The sequence below is a fragment of the Apteryx mantelli genome, chromosome 1, assembly GCF_036417845.1.
Source record: "Apteryx mantelli isolate bAptMan1 chromosome 1, bAptMan1.hap1, whole genome shotgun sequence".
Classification (NCBI taxonomy): domain Eukaryota; kingdom Metazoa; phylum Chordata; class Aves; order Apterygiformes; family Apterygidae; genus Apteryx; species Apteryx mantelli.
This window is the reverse complement of record NC_089978.1, coordinates 4,580,357-4,602,865: the sequence shown is the minus strand read 5'-3', so window position 1 is coordinate 4,602,865 and position 22,509 is coordinate 4,580,357. Positions and strand designations below refer to the sequence as shown.

Here is a 22,509-nt window from a genome sequence, read left to right as displayed (position 1 = left end):
GGGCCTTGGCTGATGGATCCGAGACTCAATGTCTTCTTAAGGCATCCTGGATCCAGTCAGGAGCTGACAAAACCACAATGGAGGTTTTATTCCTACAAAATAAGACATGGAACCAGTGGACACCAGCCTAGATGTCAGGGTGCTTCTTCTAAGCATAAGAAGACAACACAGATGATGCTCAGGTCTCCCACCAGTTTACACAAGGGCAATGCTTCTGAAGTGAAATGGAGTTTTGCACCCAAGGAAAAGAAACCAAAATCTGACCCAACGCTCTCTTTAGAAAGCCTTTATGCTATTACCCATTCAAGCATTAAATTGAATTAATCCTCTCCCCCAAGGGTACATCTGGGCATCACACTGCTGTGCCCCATAGAGACACCAGAGCTAGCTGGGATACCTGAAGCAACGTATTTACCCTGCTGTGGCACTTCAGTCAGATGCACCCTCTTCCTTCACGCCCCATCCTACACGGTCCTGGATAGCTGGAGTTTAGGGCTTGCTCTTTAATGGAGGTGCTCTAGCTCGCCCTGCTTGAGCAGGAGGGTCGGACCAGGGGTCCCCTCCAGCCTCAGCTATTCTGTGTGCAGTCTGCAGAAGCTGAGGCTGCAGCCCTGAAGGGACCAATTCTGCTTGCGTGTCCGCACCACCGTAAATCCACCGCAGTCGCTTCGGTTGCTGTGATTTACCCCAGCCTAAGCACCAGCCTGCCCTGTCCCAGCGTACCTGGGAGTACGTATAGCTTAAAGCACACGCTCGCATCTGTAGGACAGACACAGAACTTCAGAGACAGCACATGTCACCGAAGCCTGCGGAGGGGATTTTTGTGGTATTCACAGAATGTTTCATGTGTCAATACGAGAGGAGCGTAATCACCAGCTGAGGCACTGCAGGAAATAAGCCAAGGTTGAATGAACGAAATGGAAAATAAAGAGAAGAGCAGAGGACACACACACATTTTAAAACTATTACGGAGGTATGTATTCACGTGCTCATGGGAGCCTGGGAATATATAAGAGCTCATGACTGCGAAGGAATGAATTCAGGGACCAGTCTATGGGGAGTATTTTTTTTCCCTGTGACTTCAAACTTCTCTCCAAGCTCGCAGAGTTTTAGTCAGCTGGCATGCAACAGAGGTACGACTTCCCCAAGGAAACTCTTCCTCAGCTTTCGCTGGAAAGGCTGCTGGGAGAGTCCGGGAGACAAAAGGCTGCAAGCAGAGGCGAAACCTCCTCCTCCAGCCACAGAGCAGGTACGTGGAGAAGCGTGTGAATCCGGGAGCCTGCTGGAAAGTTGAGCTGTCTGCCTTTTGCCTGCAGGAGGGAACGGGGCTTCGGTGACTAAGAGCTGCAGCCTTTAAAAATAGCACAGATGAGGAAGGTACTGTATAAATAAAATATACTGTGTTTGTGAATAGGCTGAGGAACTGATTAAACGCACTATGTAAATGGCTCTATCTGCATGGCTGTGTATTTAATTCATCTGGGACTTGTACCACAGTGATTTAGATCCTTTAAGTTAAGGAGGCTCCGGTTAGTTTATAATAACACTGTTATCATATTTCTTCTTTGTTATTATTCTCAGTGTTAACAGTAACAGAAGATGGGCAGATGTTTTTTCTTTCTTTGCAGGACTTTAGTCTATTTATGGTGTTACTGAATTACGGAGCTCTGAACCAAGAGTGCTGCAGAAATATCAGTATCATGCACTGATTAAATGCTGCTAACCAAGCTCTCTGACACTGACTCCTAACACAGCCTTGGGCAAATCACACAGTCCCCATATAAAATGAACAGAGTACTATTGAGATCATCTGGTCTTCTCGCTATTAAAGCTGTCATTGAACTCTCCTTGCTGGAGTACGAGATGTGAGACAGCAGAGTTATTTTTTTCGACTCTTAAGATCCTGACAGCTTGGATCTCACCTTGGGCGAATGACGACTTGCTGATAGTAGCGATTTTGCTGCATCTGCACTGTTATCACGAGGAATTAATGTTTACGCACTATTTGGAAATTCTAAAGTTCTAGAAAATCCCAGCTTATATAAGAGCCAAAGATAAGTTTCTAAAGCCAAACTCTGTGGTGTTTTTCATAAAAGTACAAGTGTGTTTCCCTTGAATAAAAGCCAAAGCTAAACCACAGTGGAGATCTGATTTTTTTATTAAAATATAATCATTTCAACTTTAAAATGACCTTATCATTCTAAAATATTGAAAATCTTTTATTTTCAATAACAAAAATTCATGAACAGTCTTCTCTTTTTAAAGCAGCTAGTTACAGCTTAGTGAATAGATCAGTGGTTGGCCTTTTACTAGCAGAATGATGGATAATTCACAGGAGGGATATTCAGTATCATTAAAGTCAAATATATCAGAAATAAATTTCCTTGATTCATTTTATCTCTTCTTGGATCATATAAATTGAGTACATCTTTTCTTAAAGACTGAATCCACCTGCAGTTAAAGGAAAAAATTGTGGATTTAAAAATGAGTTTCTCTCTGTCTTTGCTGTACATAGATTAAGTTGGTGAGAAAAGGTTCTTGTTTGTTTCCCAGATTTGACTTTTCTCTAGGACTTTTGTTTTCCAGGGTAAATATTTCATTTAGTTTTGTCTTAAAATGTTAGTTCATTTCTGGTTTTGTACATTGAAGTATTTTCTCCTGTCTCTTGCCCAATTGCTCTCTTATAAAGTCTCCAGGGTAATGGACTTTGTGGGATTCTCACTCATTTTCAGTTTCTCTCCTGGAGCAAGGAGTAGAGAAAAGGTGAATGAAGTCAGGGAACTGGCTAAACCCTATGTTAACTTTTTTGTCCAAGTGGATTGGAAAGACTAATGCCCTCTGGAAATCCTTTTTTGTTGGGGGGAAATGCCGTTGGTTGCCTGGCCTGATAGAAGTGCATGCAGGGAGGACTGTGTGAGAGAAAGGGAGGGAAGGTAGCAGCTTGAAAAGACAGGAGGAAAGGCCTGATTTGGGTAAAACTGGTGATACAGGCAGTGTAGGAGTAGCAGTTTTGATGTGTGGACTTGACACCGGGGAGCCAGGAGGCCGGATCTGCTCATGGCAGTGGTCCTGGTGGGTCCGTGAGACCTCACCGTGAAGACAGCACCAGCAAACTGAGCCAGGAGAGGGAACTCCTGGAGACGTTGGGAGGTCCCAGGAGCTGCAGATGTGCCTCCTTCCTGATGGCGTTGGCTGAGGATGGCATGGATTGTTTATTTTTTTGATAGGGTTAATATTAATGTTTCCTGGTGGGATGAATCACCAGGGAGCTATTCCAGTCCAAGGGAGCAAAACTCGCCCCCTCTCCTGCCCCTGCAGTTCAGACCTATTTCTAAGCAGGGAGTTTGTTTTGTTTATTTCTCTCGAGAGTTTGATTCATGTGGCTCGACACAGGGCTCAGCCCAAAAGCAGTGCCTTAGAAAGCAGCATCGTTAAGGATGGACAGACTCCAAAAGGTCTGGAGGTTCAAGTCACATAATCGTGAAGACATATTCTTGTTTATCTGAAACCCTTGGGAATCTGCAGCAGATGACGGACAGTCTCATGAGAGCCAGCTGCCAGGATTTGCTTTTCCTCCCTACCCCGGGTTGAGTTGTTGTGGCGAGAGACTGAGAGCCAGCGGTGGCAGAGGGACCTGGTGCTGCACCTCGCGGTGCAGCCAGCTTTGCCTGGAGCCGGCAGGAGCTCCAGCTGACTTCAGCAGGAGCCAAGCAGGCAGTGATAACTGAGGAGACCGCGGGAAAATCAGGAAAAGTCTGATTTCACAGAGTCACAGGTGCTCTGAAAACCCTCTGACATCAGAAGGATGGGAAAGCCCTTGCTGCCTGATGGAAACGGGCAAGAGAGCCTGCTTCTCCATCTACCTGATGGAGAGGACCCAACCTGTCTGATGGAAATGGCCCTTGTTCTATAGCCCTGGTACCAAGCATGCACCATGCTAATATTTCAACAGCGCTTTAGGGTGTACACTGCTGAGTGGCCCAGTCCAGAAGAGCAAGCATGAAAATACTGAAAATGAGAAGCCAAACAAATGTTTCAGACTCTCTGAAATTTTTTCCCTTCAGGTCCCTTTTGGGAAAGGGCAGAGACCGCGAGGAGACCGCTTTCCTTTCCCAGCATGGTTGGCGCGTCTCTGAGGTCACAGTTTCAGTGGAGCAAAGTCCTGAGCAGCAGGGTCGGTGGATGCCCTTCCCTCTCACTTTGTCCATTCTTTCTGTCCAGTCCACCCACACAGTTCTGCTGGCACGGCTGCTTGGCAGTTCAGTAAATCAGCTCAAGGAACTGATATAACTTTTTAAAAAAAGAATGACCAACAAAAACCCTGCTATTTTTCCCCCTGTGAATCCAAGCTTCCCATTGACCTCACAAAGCAAATTGCTCTGAACATCCAGGTGCAGGAAAATGTGACACTGCAATCATCTAAGACATTCGCTATTCTTTATTACAGGCATGATATTTTCATTCCATACCCAAATCTAAATCAAATCAAAATGTCCTTTCACCAGAGATGATGTGTTGTTTTTTTTTTTTTTGAAGACCTCAAATATTTGAGGTTTCCTTGCGAAAGCTTCCCAACAAGAATAGCTGTGCATTACAAGTGATATCACATGCTGCTGATGAGCTGAACTATAAATCCAGAGCTTCCAAAAGGCAGTTAAATTTCTGGACTCCACAGCGATCCTGGGGGCCAAGTACAGCTGCAATGTGAGTTTCCTGCTCCCACCAAGGGGGTAGCAGATGGAGGGTTGTGTCTAGGGAACATGCCAAAGTGATTGAGTAAAGAAACAGTGCTGTGGCCAGCTCCCACCAACGAAAGCTTAAGACCATACATGCTAGGAGAAGCTGATCAAAACTAGTTTGATGAGAGTCCAGCCAAGGGGAACCTGTCCAGCTTGTGTTAATCTCATTGACAAACAGCCCTCCTGAGAGCTAAACATGGGTTTTTCTATCCCTTGCACCTAATCACGCCCTCTTCCACCCACACATACGGCCGCCCCTTCGTAGCACTTACGCCTCTCATGTTCAGCGTGCATTGCAAAGCAAACAAGATGATAAAAGCCCCGCTCTTTGGCATGTTAGCTTAACCGCAGGAGAAGTGCATTGCAGCAATCCAGGCTTGCGAGGTTGGGAAACAGCAATGGGGAGATCAGGGCAATGGCAGGTTTTCCAGAAGCAAGTCTTAATTAATTAGGAAAATGAACTGAGGAAACTCCTCAGTTAGGCAGCTGCTCCAGCCCTAGAGGGCAGCACAAAATAATAAATAAAGAGCTGAACTCTCAGGCAATCTGAAATCATATTCTGCATGACAAAAGTGTCCCTTTGCAATGGGAATTTTTACTAGCGGGTCTGGTAGGTCGAACACTGTGTACTCGCTGCCAAAAATTAATCATCTCATCCGGACATTCAGACCCCTCTTTCTTTGTTCATATCAATTGCCCTCATTCCTGCATCACCCCAAAGAAATCCACACAGGTACTTCAAGTCAGGTGCGTGGTAGCTGATACCGAATCCCAGTCCTTCCATCAGGCTGGTATCGCACTCTTGGACTAGCGGGACTGTTACTAAAAAAGGGTTTATGTCTTCCATGAAAGATTTCAAGACTGTGGGCTTTCTATTTATCAACAGCGAATCCGAAACCTTGAATCCCCGAAAGTCGTTTTCATAAAGATGCAGATAGCGATTTAGGTGGAGGGGCAGGAGGGCTGCAACGCTTCAGGAATGTGACGCGCGGACACAAAACCCTAAAGTAAACACGCCGCCTGCACTGTGCACAGAGTTAAACAATGCAGCCGGCAAAGATAAGTCACTTATTCCTCTGAGCAAACCCGGGGCCCAATCCTGCCCGTTTCTCTGTCAAAATCCCCAAGTTTCCCGACGCACGCCCGTCCCGTGCAAGGATTGCAGGATGTCGTACAGAAGCTGGCTTTGTTCAGAGCGCAGCGGTGCCTAGGACCCAGCAAGAGCCCGGAGAGGAGTCAGAGGGAGACAAGCAACATAATTTAAAGCAGACACTGTCCCAAATAAGGTTATTTCCCTCAAAATGCCTTAGTTCTAAAGTTGAGAGTAAGCCGCTTTGCATCCTGAATGGGTGAATGGGAAGCTGAAGAACAGTTTCATCGGTGCCAGGACTGAATCAGTTTTGAAGACGTGGATATGCTTTTCAAAGACATGATAAGCAGTGTTTGGGGATGCAAGAAACCCTTGAAACAAGGTAAATGTGAAATATTCACTCTTTTTAACAGTGAAGGCGCTAACACAGAAGCAAAGTTTCTTGTCTGAGGAAGGATCAGACCCTGGGGAGTTTGTTTTGTGTTTTGTGTATTCGCTTTTATTTAACCTCTGTTTGGCACAGAATAACTTCACTGTAAGTTGTCTAAGCAGTTAAAAAAAATACTTTTGGGGAAAAATTGGAAGCTGCTGCTGTTGTTAGCTACAAATGTCATCTATTAATTTTTTTCAAGTTTAATATTTAAAAGAGGTGGGGGCAAATCTTGTTCTAGAGTGGGAACTGGACAAACTGAGATTAAATCCTAGTTCTACCACGGTTTTCAAATGTGTCTTGTGGCAAATCACTGCTCTCCTCTGCTTCTGCCCTCCCCTCTGTTAAAGGGACATAGTGACACTGCCTGGGTACCATGCTTTTTCTAAATGACAGAATACTTTACCCACTTGCTAAGACTCCTTGGTGGTGTCACTGAAACCACCTGTATTTTTCAACTGTGAATGGGGCTGGGTAATTTTCCCAAATTGTGACGGAAAGTTGTGACATTAAATATGGTCAAAGCTCAGTTCAGCTCTGAGAAATGCTGGGGTTTTTACCACAGTTGACAGTGTGAGCAAACCGGCACCATGACTGAAGCTGCTTCAACTTGGTGGAAGCCTCACAGCAATAAAAGCTCCTTTAGGTTGAGTTACTGCTTTTGCTGCTCCCAGACTGGTGTTGAAAGTCAAGGTGAGAGCCATCAGTCCCAATGCAAGCAGGCAGTTGCTGTGCCCAGCAGGCTTCTTTGCCTTGTCTAGCATTCGCTCTTTCATGGCATGGGAGCCAGCACCATACTGTGCCACATGTTGGGATGTGCCTCTGGTGTGAGGACCTGTGACAGCAAAGGGTCCATGATGCTAAACTACAAGAGGTCAATGGGCTCCTTTGAGCTCTACGTGCTGCACTGGGCAAAGGCGGTGGGTGGCTGAGACCTGCCAGGAGGGGAGAGAGGAGGGGGACACAGTACTTGACACAAGATATTGCCGAGCAGGGTGCATGGTCAAGAGAGTTGTTTGGAGAAAATCTAAACAGGAAAAGCTCTGCAGTTGGGCAACTAAGCTGAAAATGACCTTGGGAAGGGAATGTCTGTAGGTGAGGATGTAGCACTATACCATGAGGACTGGCTTACCCTGCTCTGGACTGAGTCCATGTAGTCTAATATTTTGAGGAAGAGATCATCATGTTCTAGTACTTTGGGGCTCCAGTGTGACAGCTGCCTTAGAAACGCCCTGAGGGACAGATTCTTTGCTCGCTATGGATCTGCCTTACACAACAAGCCATTAAGTCATGTTCTTGGTTGGAAATATATTATTTTCCCAGTTGCTTTATGAATTTATGACTTTTCAAAACATGTTAAGACCCTGGATTCTGCCAAGATTATCATTTAAGAAACAAAGAGACCATTTTTTGCACTGGTAGTGTGACAGAGTAGACATTGCAGGCAGCATGGGACACACACCGTCCGTTAGGGTGGTGTCCTGTTGTGGGTAATATCCATGGAGAATTTGTCATCTTATTTAATTGGATTTAAACACAAGCAATTTCCTTTTAAGTGTTCTGAGTAAAACCTTCAAAAATCACACATCATCAGTATGTTTGTCTTTTCTCTCAGTTCTAGCAAACTAATACCCAAATGATAAAAGTCATCCTCCCCTCCACCCCCTGGACAAATTTTCTTGCTCAGAGTCTACAAGCACCCACTCCCCGTAGGCCTCAGGAGTGTGTAACAGAGGGGGAACACTGAAGATATTATAGATGGTGGTACCAGCAGTTCCTCCCTCCACAGAAAGATTTTGGAGCATTTTGCAAACAATAATTAAAAGGCATGAGAATGAGCGTGTTCATGCTTGTTTTGGAGAGGGGGAAACTGAGACTGAAACTGGCAGAAATGGATGTCCCAGGGTGTCAGGTTCCCCACCCTGAATGAGGCTGATCTGGGGGAGTCCCATGGAGACTTCATCCCCAGGTGAACCTGTTCAGCAATCGCCATGCTCTGTGGAAACGCAGAGCTTCAGACGCATCCCTCAAGCAGTGACTAAGCAGAGGGATCTCCACCAGCTGGGAACGATTCCATCTTTTCTCTTTTGCTTCCAGCCTTGTGATGCTCTGTGGGTGGAAGATGCTGAGTAATGGTACGTTGACACGGCCTTTTGGAGGCACATGCAAATGAGATTGGCTTTGAGCAAGCCGGATGCAGGCTTGCTCCTGGAAAGGCTCAAGAGCAGTGCTAATTAAGCACTGCTGCATGGACTCCTGTCGAGAGCTGGCGTGTGTCTCACTGGTTCGGGATGTGGGCAGGACTAACCCAGATCCGCCTGCAAGAGGCCATGCAAACATAGACAGAAGTCAACATGTTTGTAACAGAGGCTGTAATAAACAGGTGATCTCTAGAGCTCGTGTTGGCGGTGTTCATGATGGGGGAACACGCACATCTTTGATAAAATCTATTTGCTTTAAGCGAGGTACTACCCCCGTGCCTGTGATTTCCCCATCTGTAAAATAGCCCTGGGTATTTTATGGTACTGATAGCCCTTTGCCAGGGTGCTGCCTACAAGCCTGAACTCTCCCTATTTGATCACTTCAGCTTGAAGGCTTCGCCACCTCCAGCTGCACAGGGCTGTGCTTTGTATATCTTAAACGTTACGTTGCTAAATTTTCCCCTCTTTGAGAACAGTCTGTTAAAAGGTAAATGACTCTTCAAGAGCCTTGGAGCTGAAACTCAGTGGTTTGAACTACTTGTTTGCTGGTGAACAGCCTGCTTGAGAGAGACACGCACAGCCTCATCTCCTCCTGAAAAACTCTTTCCTTTATTGTTTCTGAGTTACCTGTTGTGACATCGAAGTCTCATGCTTGGACTCAGAGATCTCATTAGCATCTACCTAGACACATGTAGTCTTGTTAGCATTTCTCTCCCACTGCTCAGCAACAGGCCTACCAGTGCTGACTGCTCCGTTTGCAGCTATTTATTCTTTTGAGTGCTTTCCAAAGAGTTAAATTCTCTGGTGAAGCCTTCATTTCAAACAAATCCATTCCATTTAATATCTGTGCTCTAAGGCATCTGCTTTCAAATCTGTTTAAAAGTCTGTCTGTACCTGGGATGTATAAAATGGAAAAATGAGATTTGAACAAAAAGTTCTCAGTCCATGATTTAAGCTGTTTATATTAGCCCATCAAATCTGGATGCGCTATGACTAATGAGCATGTAAAAGCTCTTCGACACTCTGTGATGAGAGGAATGGAGACTTGTGGAAACTGTTCCCAGCACTTGTTGTTTCTTAGTGGCACCCACCCTTCGGTCAGGACTTGGCACCCCAAAACTCTAACCTGGTTAAAAGTACTTGAGCTGCCTCTGTAAAGAAAGAGGTAGCTCTGGAAGGTAACTCTGTCTTTGATGGTTGTTCTCCTTCATGATGCCAGACAACACTGCCCGGCTTGGGCACGTGGAGTTAGGTGGGTGACCTGGATACCATCCAGGTAGCAGCTCAAATCACACCAGGGAAACCCCATGAAATGCCTTGGACCTGCCTTTCAAGTCCTCATATAAATCTCTCTTTTCCCCACTAGGCTTGAAGGTATGTCGGTGGGTTAATTTACTGCACCGCGTACGTGCCTCTCTGTGCTAGATGACGTTCTGGCTCCAGCTTTCGCATGCCTTCATGAGCTGCCTGCTGTGTTGAGTTTGCACTCTAACCCTGATCACTTTTCCCAGCAGAACCATGAAACTGTACGTCATCTTCTTCCTGGCAGTGGTGAACAGAGGGATCTCCAACTATCGGGCCACGGAGGGGACATCCTGTGACATGGTAAGCATATCTCCCTACACAGGCCCCTTCAGATCCCAGATAAGGTGGGACGCCCTTGTTGCAGGCTCTGTAGCAATAACTGAGGTCTCTGCGAAGGGAAACCCAAGGTACCCCCCAAGACCAATCTCTCCTTGGATGCAGGTGGGCTTTGCTCGGCTAATGGATGCTCTGCAGGCTGTTCCCAAGCAGTATCTGTTCCTCGCCATAGCAACAGCACATAAAGAAGGATTATTGTCTCCATTTTTTCTGAGGGGGAATTGTTTGGCAGAGATATGACCTGATTTCCCCCAAACTGCACAGAGGATCTGTAACAGAGACAGGCCTAAGTCACATTGTAATCTCAATAAAGCATCTTCTGTGAAATACGTCCATATCAGTCCTCCTTTTGCAACGGCACTGAATCTGATCTCTTTTGCCCTGCTACAGCATTGCTTCCAGTGGAGTTGTTCCTAATTTCATCTAGGGGTGAGAAAAGTGATGAAGCCTCTGGCTCCCATACAGAATTTGCCCCTTGAATTTTTGCAAGTGCCTGGTACAATATTGTAAATGTTCTTCACAGCTGAACTTCTGTTCACTCGCTCCCTTCCCTATCCCAGTACTGCTGACAGTAATAGGCCATTTAAAAATACTTATCTGTTTTTTTGAATGTTGAAGCTGTTTAGCACAAATCCCCAAGAACTTCCAAAATAGGGAAAAAAAATAATTTGCTAGCTGTACAAATCTCCCTTATGGGACTCATTCCATTCCTGCCCACCCTTCTGTATTACTGCACTTCCTGAATTCCAGAGAAATTAAGACCTAGTATATAAAAAAAGATCTTGGGAAGGTGACTGGGTAGCTCCGTTCATTGGCTGGAGAGGGAAGACTGATGAAACCAGTGTAAACATGACAGTTTGGATCCCATGTATCACAGTCGCATGAACTCAGGGTGAGACAGGCAAAAATCCAAGGAGATTCGCCCCATCCCATTTCTTGACGGGTCACAGATTAGGCTGATTCTTGAGAAGTAAACATTTGCTTGTTTCCACAACTCCACTGTAAACTGCTTTTGGCAGGCCAACTGTGCAGGCCAAAAACCCAAGGTTGTGTGCAACAAGGCTGGGATAAATTCAGTACTGACGGAAAACGCTCTGTAGTCAGCAACTGGGATTCTCATCTGGTATAAATTAATAGCTCAGCACTGCTAATTTCAATGGAGCTTTACTAGACCTCACTTTCTGAACACTTGGTCCAATGAAAGTGGGAGAGTATAAATCCAAACACATTTCCGCTCAGCTTAAAGAAAGAGCGAGCTACTGAGTTAGCTGACAAGCCCACTGGGAGTCCCTGTTATTTCGCGGAATGATTTTTCATCACAGTCTCGCTGTTTTATATGTTACTTTCCCTGTGGTGACACCTTTAAAATAGCAAAAGATCAGAAATGGAAACTTTCATCCCAGATCTTCTGGAGGTGAGTGAGTCAGAAACCTGTACCCTTCTCTGACTCACCACTGGTGTTCGTTTAGTTAAACCAAAGCCTTGTCAAAGAGGTTTTAGAAAGTAAGCAATCCATATCACAACCCTGACATCAGAGTGAGCAGCACTGATTTAACAAGTTATTACACATCTGCTGAGCCAAGGTGACTGTCAGCAATCTACCCATTTTCAAGAGAATAAGGCATAGCTTAAACATCAAGGAAAGAGGTTCAACCTCACTCACTTCACATTGCAAGGAGAGAAGTTCCCACTAGTCCACATTTTACCTCCCAGAGAAAGATGTTTCTACAAGTTCATGTTACCTGACAAGGAAGCAGCTTCCAAATACTTCATACAAAAGAAGAGGTTGTGGTTAACGGTGCATCACCCTGCATCGAGGTAGTGCAAGAACGCACAACCAGTTACCACAGGTTAGCCGATATGTGGCTGGAGCCAGAATCCAAACGATCCTCAACTGTAGGGTTGTGGGGCCAGTTTTTAGGGCAGCACCTGGTTGGAACCAGACACCGGATGGACCAAGCGCTCTCCACCTGCAGCGCCTCCTGCCAATGGGCTTTAAACAAACCGGTGACAGCGCTGGCAGAGCTGATGAAGTGAGAATGTGAGACAGACAAAAACCTCTTTTCCAGACTCAAGCTGCCAACCCACTGGGCTACGGGGGGAGGAGGGGAGATACACACATGCAAGCAGATGCTGTTCACTCAGTCCCACGGAGATGTGCTTCATCTTTTCTTCCTAGTGTTGAATATAACAAAATTAATGCAGTTTGAGCCCCAGGGGAGAAAACACAGTGCAGAACTGACGAGATAAGAAATACAGCGAGGATCAAAATAGTCAGTGAAAAGGAATGAAAGCCAGAAAAATGGGAGGGGAAATGTTATTGGAACAAATGGCAGACAGTGGGAGGTATAGATTTTATCATCCTTTTATCACATGGAGGGTTCAGTGCATGCAGATTAAAGGCCCAATCCTGCAAGGTGAACTGGGGCTGACCTCACCCTCAGGGACATCGGTGGAAACCAGCCGCCTGACATCGATGGGATTTGGATCAGGCCCTGTCTACGGTGAGGAGTGCCCAGAGGGAGCAGAGGGTGCTCAACACTTGTTGAGCTCTGGCTCAAAGTGTGGGAAGAAATTTGCCGTCTCTCTTGGGCTGCAAAAAGGCTGCTTCTATTTTACTCTAGATTTTTGCATCTTTCTGATTTCTCCCTCTTCCTCAAACTGGATAAAATGAGTCTTCCTGCTCTATTCTTCGGTCCTCTGGGCTTAACCCAGCTTTTTCTCCTTTTTAGCTCAAGACAAGTAACTCTACAATGGTCTTGCAGGAAAGAGCTAATGGCTGGGGGAAGCCAGAATATTCCCTCTCTCTTTCTCTAATTTGTTTAGCTGGGGGAGATCTGAATGGACTGGAGGGAAAAAAGGAGGGGGCTCACATTTTAATAGGCCATCTATCTGGGAACAAGATGTATCATGGGAAGGATTGCAGAGCAGCCTGTGTATATCCAGAGTTTGGATGTGCTGTTACGTTTCTCTGGTGCATTCATTCATGTGCAGCCTCCAAAACTCACACAATGCAAAAGAGATTCACGAAACTCTGGCTATTACCCCACTTCTCCTAAACAGACCTGCCAGTTCATCCACCTAGAGCTTTGCATGAAACAGATGTTTGGGGAAAAGGGTTGTTGATTTTTATTTTTATTTTTTGAGTCGGAAAAGCTAATACAAAGCTTTGCGTCATGGAATCTGAATTCTGCTTCTCAACAGAAGTTAAGATTCAACAGACCTTTTCTTTCTTTTCTTTCTGATCTTTCTATAAACAGTACGCGACCCGGTCACCCATATACATTTGTAATGAGAGTTTTCCTTCAGTAAATTAAATGCTGCTTAAGCCTTTTGCATTCCACTTCCTCCTGCTGTTATATGTTCTCCTTAACAGCAAAATACAGCTTGACATTTATGCAAGGGTGATTATGTTGACGTTTCCGAAGTTCCTTATGAGCATACACTCCAAATTCTGCTCTGGACACAGATTCGGTCCTAGCTGCAATAAAACCTCTGACTTGCATCTAGGAGATGAATTTGACTTTGACATTTGAGTTCTTCTCTACTGTGCTGCCAAAAAGTGGCCTGAAAGAGCATGACCCCATTGCACACCACAGCTTTCCCCCCCCCCAAACATGGTTTTACATGATATGTCCTTTTCCTGCAGTATCAAAAATGTCTCATAAGGAGAGCTGCACAAGGTATGCTTCCCATGTCAGGAGAAGGGAATTATTGCCTTAGGAAAAAAATAAATGCTGATGGAAAAATTGGAGGACTTTGGAGGTTTGCATCAGAAATTTTTGAGTAGTTGAAGGATTCATTTGGTTAAAAATGCATTGCTTAACTAAGCTGTGGTTAAAAGAAGACATGATCACAAACACCCGAGGGGTGTGACTAACAAATAAAGTTTGTGCCCTAGGATGCATATATATTTCTCCATGGTTTGCTTCGGGAGCTATCCTACCAACAGAGAGGAGCTTTTTGAAATACCACTTACTATTGCAAGTAAAAGTTGCAGAATCTAATACAGTGATTTAGGATGAAGTTGAGAAAACTAAACATCAGAACAGAAGTGCAGAAACAATGTTTGACTGCAGTGGGAAGAAGAGGAAACACCATCACTTGGGACTGTTAAAATGAGCCTGAGAGAAAGGTGAAAAAAAAGGAGAACTTTCTCACACCAGCTGAAAGTTGGGCTAAGTGATTTCTTTAGAGAGTTTCTTTTCAGATCTAATTTTGGATACTAGATCTCCATAATCTACTGATTGAGTTCTCCCACGTAGGTTTATTTATATAGGAGAGATCATGGACAAAGTTATAGCAGGTATCCCATGCTGAAAAAACTCTACTAGTCTAAGTCAGAAGTATCTTTAAAATGAAATGAGTACTAACTGTAAGTTACAAAGAAGTGTTAGGACTGTTGTGCTTGTTGTCTGAACACTCAAAGAAAATAATATGACCAATGTTTCAGAAGAAGAATCTGAATGGGTGCTGAATGTTATTTTTTTTTATATTTCATGCAATGCTACTGTTCATTTCTCAGGTGACAACCCTTTTCTCTGTTTTTCTGGCAGGCACACATGCAGGCATTTTGCCACAGCAAAGACCTTCACCAAATCCCTCACGAACTCCATCTGAATGTAAACAAAATAGATCTGTCTGGAAACCTGATTCAAAGTATCCCTGAAATGCCATTATCATTTTATACTTCCCTCCAGTGCCTGGATTTAAGCTCTAACCAGATAAGCTTCATCGAGCCCGGAGTCTTTGCGCATATGACAAGATTGCGGGAAATAAATTTAGCCAACAACCATTTATATGAGTTTGCTCAGAATGGGACAGCGGGGATTGGACTTTTACCCAAGGTGGAAATATTGGACTTGTCCCACAACAGTCTCTACAACGGGATGGCTGAGTATTTCATTGAACAAGCTCCAGCACTGCAATATCTTTCCTTGGCAGACAACAGTATTATAATGATATCACAGAAGATGTTTCAGGGATCTCCCAGTCTTCTGGAGATAGATCTTCAGAGCAATATCATCATGGAAATAGAAGAAGGTGCTTTTGAGACCCTAGCGAATCTTTCCAAACTCAATCTCTCCATGAATTCAATTACTTGCATCTCTGATTTCAACCTCAGGCAGTTGGAGGTACTTGACCTTAGCAGGAATAGCATTGAGACCTTCCATACCACAAAGTCGGAGGATGAGTATAGCTTAAGATGCTTGGATCTGAGTGAAAACAAACTGCAGGCCTTCCCAGTCATCCCCCAAGTGAATAAGCTGGTAACTCTGAATTTATCAAAGAATTTAATTCAGCTCACAGCCGAATCCCCTCATAATAAAATGGACTATATGGAGAAAGACTGGCTAGATGCATCTTTTCATCTTGATCAGAAGCAAAGTAGAAATAAAAGTTCTCTTTATTTATCACAACTCATATATTTAGACTTAAGTTATAATGAAATTAAATCTATTCCAAACGAGTTCTTTGAATCAATGTTGTCACTTCACACCCTTAATCTCAGTAAAAACTGTCTCCAGACTTTTGCAGTAACTTATGACAGTACACTGGTCTCCCTAACTGTCCTTGACTTGAGCTACAATGCTTTGCAGAACCTTTTCCTCGATGCTGGCACACTGTCAAATTTGAAGGAGATCTATATTCAAAACAACCACCTTCAGACTCTGCAGTTTGATATCTTTTCACGTCTTCCTAGCCTCAAACTGCTTAATCTACAGAGCAATAATATCAGCCTTTGCAGCATGTACTCAGGACTGGCTAAGCAAAGACTTGCTGGAGAGGAAAGTGGTTGTGTATCATTTGTTGATTCTCCTGCTCTTCAGTACTTGTGTCTAGCTGACAACATGTTGACCATCCTGCCAGCATACACTTTCTATAAGACTTCCCTGATTGTCTTGGATCTCTCCATGAATCCAGGACTGAAAATAGAAGCTAAAGCACTAACAGGACTGGAAAGGTCTCTAGAATATTTGTATTTACATGGCAATAGCCTGGCAGAACTAAATATTGACTTGCCTTGTTTTAGTCACCTTAAACATTTAAACCTCTCTGAAAATCAGCTGAACTGGCTACCTACGTGGGGTAGTGACTCTCCATTGGAAGTTCTGGACCTACGGAATAACAGGTTTAGTACGCTACAGAGCAGCAATATTTTAGCATTAGAAAATTCCCTTAAGAACTTGTATCTCACTGGGAACCCACTCAATTGCTGTGGAAACATCTGGCTTTCATCAATGATCCAGAACAAAAATGTCCAGATCCCCAATGTAGAGCACTTAACATGCCAGTACACTCAGAACTTCGGGTACCAGGAAGAAATGCACATTGGGAATATTAGACCAGAAGACTGTGAAAAAGAGGATCTAAAGAAAATCAACTTTCTTATTATATTAACATTTGTTTTGGTGTTATCCGTGATCATCATTGGAGTGGGTTCATTTTTTTGCTTCCGCAGGCAGAACTTTAGCCATCAATTTAAAGCATAGCTCACACAATGCCTTGACAACTGAAGAAATCAGGTGCTACGCTGCAAGCGTGTAGAAATGAAGGGTAAAATTATTGTCTTTGATTTTAAACTGTGGATTTTAAGACCGTTTCAAAACTCCCCTGAACTGCACCACTATAGTGCTCTAGCTTGTGGGGAATGGAGTATTTGTCATATTTTGCACTTGCTTCATTCACAAGTAGATCTGTCTAAAAAGTGTATATAGTCATAGCAGAGACCCCTATAAAGCCCTGCTGTTGTAAGGGATTAGTAATTTAAATCTGACCAAAAAAAAGAAAAAAAAACCTTTGATGTCTTGAAACTTTTCATTAAACTCAGAGATACTTTGCTGATGTCACCTGCATAGAAAGAAATTTTGTAAATTGAACATGTTAACTGAATCACCTTTTTATGACAGTCAGTGGGGCAGTTGATGACATCAGCTGGGTGGGGAAGCTTCGTGAAGCTTCACAAAATGATGCATCTCCATGAGGTATTTCACTTTGGTCTGAACTTTGCTTTTTCCTTAGTGGTTAAAAAAAAAAAAAACAGTTCCTAAACCTTCTTAAACTGAAATCATACAAACCAACACCACTGCGGTGCAAAATATGATCATGCATTCTTTTGAATTTGATTGCAAATCTCCCGTCCAAAGCCAAAACAATGCAGCTAAACAAGCAAGCCACGTTTCATGCCAGTCTGTTGTGTTCATGACTGCCATTTAGAAATTCCACAGCTGTTTGTGGAAACCAAAGACTTTAATCGTAGGACACTCTCTTTGGATACCTCCTTTTGCTTGTAGGACATTGCTCCAGCCACTGGGACAAGACGCCAGAGAGAGAAGTGACCAAATACACTAGTCTTGTCACTTAATACCTACGAGCGATGCAACAGAAATCTCAGGTGTGAAACAGCTGCACTCGGCATTACCCAGATCTGCTCTGTCATCCAGATCTACGTCACCCAGATCTGCTCTGAAGGTCACAGTTCCACAGTTCAACTCAAAGAGAAGAATTTGACCCTCACGTGCAATACATATTTAACTGGGTTTAATGTGAAGAAATTCATCTCTGGGGTGAACGCTTTAAAAAAATATCTTAGAGAATGAATTTCAGCCAGCTAACATTGGACTGATACGTTTATATTTCTGAGGAAGACTGCTGGGAACTCACTGCATATGGTTGCATTTCAATGCAAAAAATATATATATATCTAATTTTAAAGGTCACGGGAGGTTAGACAGCAAAAAGGTTTTTTAAAGATATGAGTGTGAAACAATGTAAGGAGAACCTATTTCCAGGCCGTTATTCAGATTACAGGTCCACTCTTTCTATCCAGAAAGAGATTATGGTCAAGAGGACTGGTTGCATGAAAAATTATGTAGACCCTCATTCTGAGATGGGTTTAACATGGTCAACCTATTACATTACTAAAAGCAGACTGTTATGTTATGCCCTGTACTCTGATAGCAGATTCACATTTTTGAAGTGAAAATAAATGCCTGACCACATCCTATAGGGGTCCAGTGGCTTCCAAAAGAGCTATATCAGGGTTTCTGTTAATGCCAGGAACTGTATGTTATGGCACATAAGAGAAATAGAGATCTGACCATAACCTATCCAGGTAGTTAATTCAGAGTCAATTTGCTGCTCCGCTTCTGTTTCTTCCAGCTAGTGAATGTCAAAATTAACACACTACAAAAGGATATATAATTCTATTTTTAAAGCAGTTATGTAAGAAATTGGCTGGTAGTTTTCATTGTGGGATTTTGTACAATAAAAACACCTTCAAGTTTTTGTAAAATACACAGGGATGTGAATATATTAAAGCACCAGCTTGGAATACTCCACAGATGAAAAGCCACGTCTTCCTATTTCTTCTATGGTGTTCAGACTTCACCTTAGTCTTTTTTTTTCTTTCTTCTTTTATTTTTTTTTGTCTTCTAGTCCTGAGGCAGAGGCAGCTGCTTAATATTTTAGAGTGCAGCCAATGAATGTCCAGGAAGTCAGCTGAAGATTGAGGCAAGTGGTGTTGGAGTAATTCATTTGTGCTGGGGGTTAGAAGCAACAGGACCCGATCCAACATCTACAAAAGCCAACACTACACTTTGGTTCAAACTCATATTCTTTCAGGAGAAAGTTTGCACAAGCAGCAATCCCAGGGTTTAGTTGGAAGTCTGATGCCGAAGTCAGTGAGCTTTTCCTTGGTGTGAAAGCAAGCGGAGCTGCGCGTCCAAACACAGGCTAATTTAGCCACACACTGAGTTCATGCATCTTGTGCTGAACACAGCAAGATTATATCTCATCAGCCAGTATTAGCTTGGCTGCCATGACTGGAATTAGTTAATAACCTGATGACAGAGCCAAACCCATTTAATTAACAATTTTAACACTGCTTTTGTTTGGCTCTACCAAAAGAATGAAAAGGAAGTGCTTGTTATTACTAGACATCTGGGACTAATTAAACTCACATTGACTTCCATGGGAGCAAAAACAGATTTCTCGAGGAATAAGCCCCAGGAGTAATGTGCAACGTGGTTCATTTGGATTTCTCTGTTAGCAGCATATGCGATCGAGAAGTGACATGAGCCCACTCTGACCAGTTCCCTTATTGTAGATGGGATGAGGAACGTGAGGGAGAGCAAAGGGAAAGGAAGCATGAATAAAGCCACAAAGAGGGAGAAACAGGGAGAAATGGCAGATCTCCAAGTTCTTATTCCTCAAAATGCAGTACTAAGTCTTAGGGGACACAGACGACAGCCCTCACTCTTGCTGTCCCCAGCAACTTTTGTGCCTGCAAGAAGCCCAAATTCCGATATGTCTGATCCTGGATCAAATCTAGCACTACTCACTTATCACACATCTTTCTCCCAGTCAAGCCCATCTTCCTAATAGGTGGGCAGGATACGTACTGTTATGACTGTGATTTTGTAACCTAAATGTATACCTTCTTTCATTACTGCTTCATAAAGTCCTTGCAGCTGCATTTGTTAATGCAAAGAGAACCCATGCTACTAAGCCAGAGAATATCTTTGTGGGATACGTAGTGCAGTGCCTGGGATTAAACAACCAAAAAAACTTTTTTTCTTTTTTTTTATAACTGTTGCATGCAGCAGGTGACTTCCTCTCTGCAGCTACTTGCATGGGGCAGGTTCAGACACCAGATATCCTTCAAATGTTTCCTACCATGATTTGCTACACTCAGACACTGAATGGCTCCTGTGGTTTGTTCCCAGAAAAGTTTCTGCGCAGTGGGGTAAGACAGATATAGGCACCTGAAGCACTAGAAACATTCCCAGAGAGGGTCCCTAAAAGTGCAGCAAGTCATGACTCATGTTGGTCATCCTTGGAAAGTGAAGTCCTGTCTTGCAAAGGTGTGAGCCTTTCCTGCAAAGCCAAGGCTAATACCTATGCAGAATACAAGAGCCTACTATCTTCAGTGGAGGTCCCAAAGGAGCTATTTAACTCAGGCTACATCCTCCCTTGAGAACTTAAGTGGATGCAGTGCAGAGTCCTGGCAACCCTTCTCTCTGCAGGAATTAACTTTACCTTTGCTGTGCAGAAGCATCCTGATAGTGACAACACGAAAAATAATGAGGCACAACAATGGCTACGGAGAATTATTTGCCCTAACAGCAGATTCACTGGTGACAGAGCTCTCTGCAAGGACCACAGTCAGCTCTGGACTAGCCATTGGGGACATCAAAACCAGACAGTGCCTCCTAACGTTTTAGGAGCCCAGAGCATTCGCTTTTGTGTTCTCATCTATCCACCCAACCATTCAGCACCTTCTTACATGGCTGGGAAGAAACAACCCAAAACCACAGCCTGAATCTTCTTCTGCATCTATCTCGATATGAGAGAAAAATATATGTCTCACCTTGCAAGGCAAAGTATTCTCTAGCCATATCTTTATTTTCCATAAACAATTACCAATTCTGTTTGTGCACACACGTGCAAACGTGCACATACACACAGACTAGTATAAAAATACCTCACTTAAGGATTAACTTTGTTTAACCTAAATTAGAACAGCCTGTGCTAAATGATCTTCTCTAATAATAACCATATTGTTATACCAGTGCCTGCAGATTCCTATTTCATGCCTGTTTGTGTGGAACAATTTGATCAAGATTTTCAAACACAGTTAATGATTTCTTTCAGATGCCTTAATTTGTGACCTGCATCTGGCAAATCCTGAAACCTTGAAAGCCTGATTTTCCAGAGAACTGAGTGTCTCTCTTTGCAAAACTCCTTTAATTTGTCTCATATAAGCCACAGAAAAACTGAGACTGTCCAGATTAATATTACTTTCTTTCACTTACAAGCTTTCCTCACTGATGAAGATAGTTGTCCACTGCATCAAAGTTGTGTTAAGCATTTAAAGAGTTGAAATATAGCTACTGAATAATGCCTGCTCTGCCCTGTAGTCTGTTCTTAGAAAGACTGAATTAAATATCTCCTCATTGACAGAATAATCATTCACCTACAGTTGTGGCTTAATTTGGGTGAAAAAGGAAAAGCAAACATAAGGAATAAACAAAAATTAAGTCTAGGGTCTGCAGCTCTCTGGAAACTCTACATCTGTCCAGCCAGAGCAGATTTTGGTCTTGCAGGTCATGACTTGGTGAGGGGTCAGATAGAACTTGCCAAGAAGCAGGAGGAAACAGGGGTAAGAGGAGCTGCCAGCCATCAGAGAGCTCAGGGTTAGCAAAGGGAAAGGAAGGAAATAAAGTGTAATTCCCTCAAAGCAGTGGAGATCTGGAAATACTCCAGAGGAACAGGCAGTAAAATGCACCTACCTACCTTCCCTTGACCCAAGAGGTAAGAAGACATCTGTGAAGTTTCAGCCCTTCTCTTCTCATGGAAAAGTGAGGAGGGATGCTAGGAGGCAGATAATAGAGGAGCAGAAAGGAGGGATGATAGAAGAAGAAATGAAAAAAGAAAGGAAAATGGAACAGAGAAAAAGGTTTTTAGTACAACTGAATTCAGTTCTTCGCAATGGGTAACTGAGAAGTGTAACTGGAAGCTGAGGAGCATCCAAGAGAGAGGGGTGGGAAAAGCTTGACACAGAGCCTGCCAGAGCTGAGTTATGAAGGGCAGGGGCAGACACGGACACCGTGGCTGGGTGACATGCTAACTACCCACAAATATGTGACGCATGTAAACAGAGGAGGAAATCAACTCATGAGGGCGACAAACAGAAATTATGGTAACCAAGGAAACAGGGTGAAACTGAAACAGGAGGAAAAAGGGACTGAATAAGCAAAGAAAAGCCTTCTGAAGAGGGCCCATCATGCTGTGCAACATTCTTTCACAAGAAAAGACGTTTGGCGGCAGATGCAACATGATACTAGACAAAATTTTGGCAAATATGAGGAAACAATCCTGCAACACTAGGAGAGTCCCTTTCCTCTCAGGCTATTGATCATGGCTGTTTTGTTGTGTTGCAGAAACACGTTAGTTTCCTGGGTTTCCTCCTCCTGTTTGCTTCTAGTGTTATTGCATTGAAGACACGTATTTTCCAGGTTCAAAAGCTATGTCATCGGTTGCTTTGATATTAGATTGTCTCCAGGATAGCGATTGAACTTCTCAGTAATAAATGGGAAAGGTGCCATCAGTCAATGTCCCTTTATGAAGAGGCAGTCTAGAATGTGACAACAACAGAGAATATTGTGTATCTGACTGTCCTGAAAAATGGAGTAGAGCATGGTGTACAAGGTCCTGGAGACAAGACCAGAGAAGGAAAGAAACACATTCTTAGGCAGGAAATCCACAGTAGGTAAAGAAGGTTTGGAAGAGAAAACTGGGCAGGAGGCATGGGGTGGTGAGAATAGAAGGGGAATGACAAAGCTGAAGCAGGAATTTGGAACACCAACAAGGAAGGAATGATTAGGATGAAATTGTGAACTACAA

The 22,509-nt window shown here is 43.6% G+C and overlaps 1 protein-coding gene across 5 annotated transcripts; it reads left to right on the top strand.

Annotated features, from left to right (window-relative positions):
* The first annotated feature begins 717 nt into the window (after positions 1-717).
* On the top strand, positions 718-18,453 carry LRRC32 (leucine rich repeat containing 32). Of its 5 annotated transcripts, none has more exons than XM_067311339.1 (3): positions 718-1,249; positions 9,975-10,065; positions 14,658-18,453. In XM_067311339.1, the coding sequence occupies exons 2-3, from the start codon at positions 9,979-9,981 to the stop codon at positions 16,593-16,595; spliced, it is 2,025 nt and encodes a 674-aa protein (XP_067167440.1). In that variant the 5' UTR covers positions 718-1,249; positions 9,975-9,978; the 3' UTR covers positions 16,596-18,453. The 5 variants fall into 5 exon arrangements, with proteins under 5 accessions (XP_067167440.1, XP_013805773.1, XP_013805771.1 ...); XM_013950319.2 differs by having other exon boundaries at positions 9,972-10,065; XM_013950317.2 differs by lacking the exon at positions 718-1,249 and adding an exon at positions 1,260-1,377.
* Positions 18,454-22,509: the final 4,056 nt, after the last annotated feature.

What these genes read in the sequence shown, in the direction of transcription:
- LRRC32 (XM_013950315.2), top strand. Translation starts at nt 6,189, where the DNA reads ATGCAAGAAACCCTTGAAACAAG. An exon ending in CAAGAAACCCTTGAAACAAG is followed by an intron (nt 6,212 to 9,971) that starts GTAAATGTGAAA and finishes CACTTTTCCCAG; the next exon opens with CAGAACCATGAAACTGTACG. An exon ending in AGGGGACATCCTGTGACATG is followed by an intron (nt 10,066 to 14,657) that starts GTAAGCATATCT and finishes TTTTTCTGGCAG; the next exon opens with GCACACATGCAGGCATTTTG.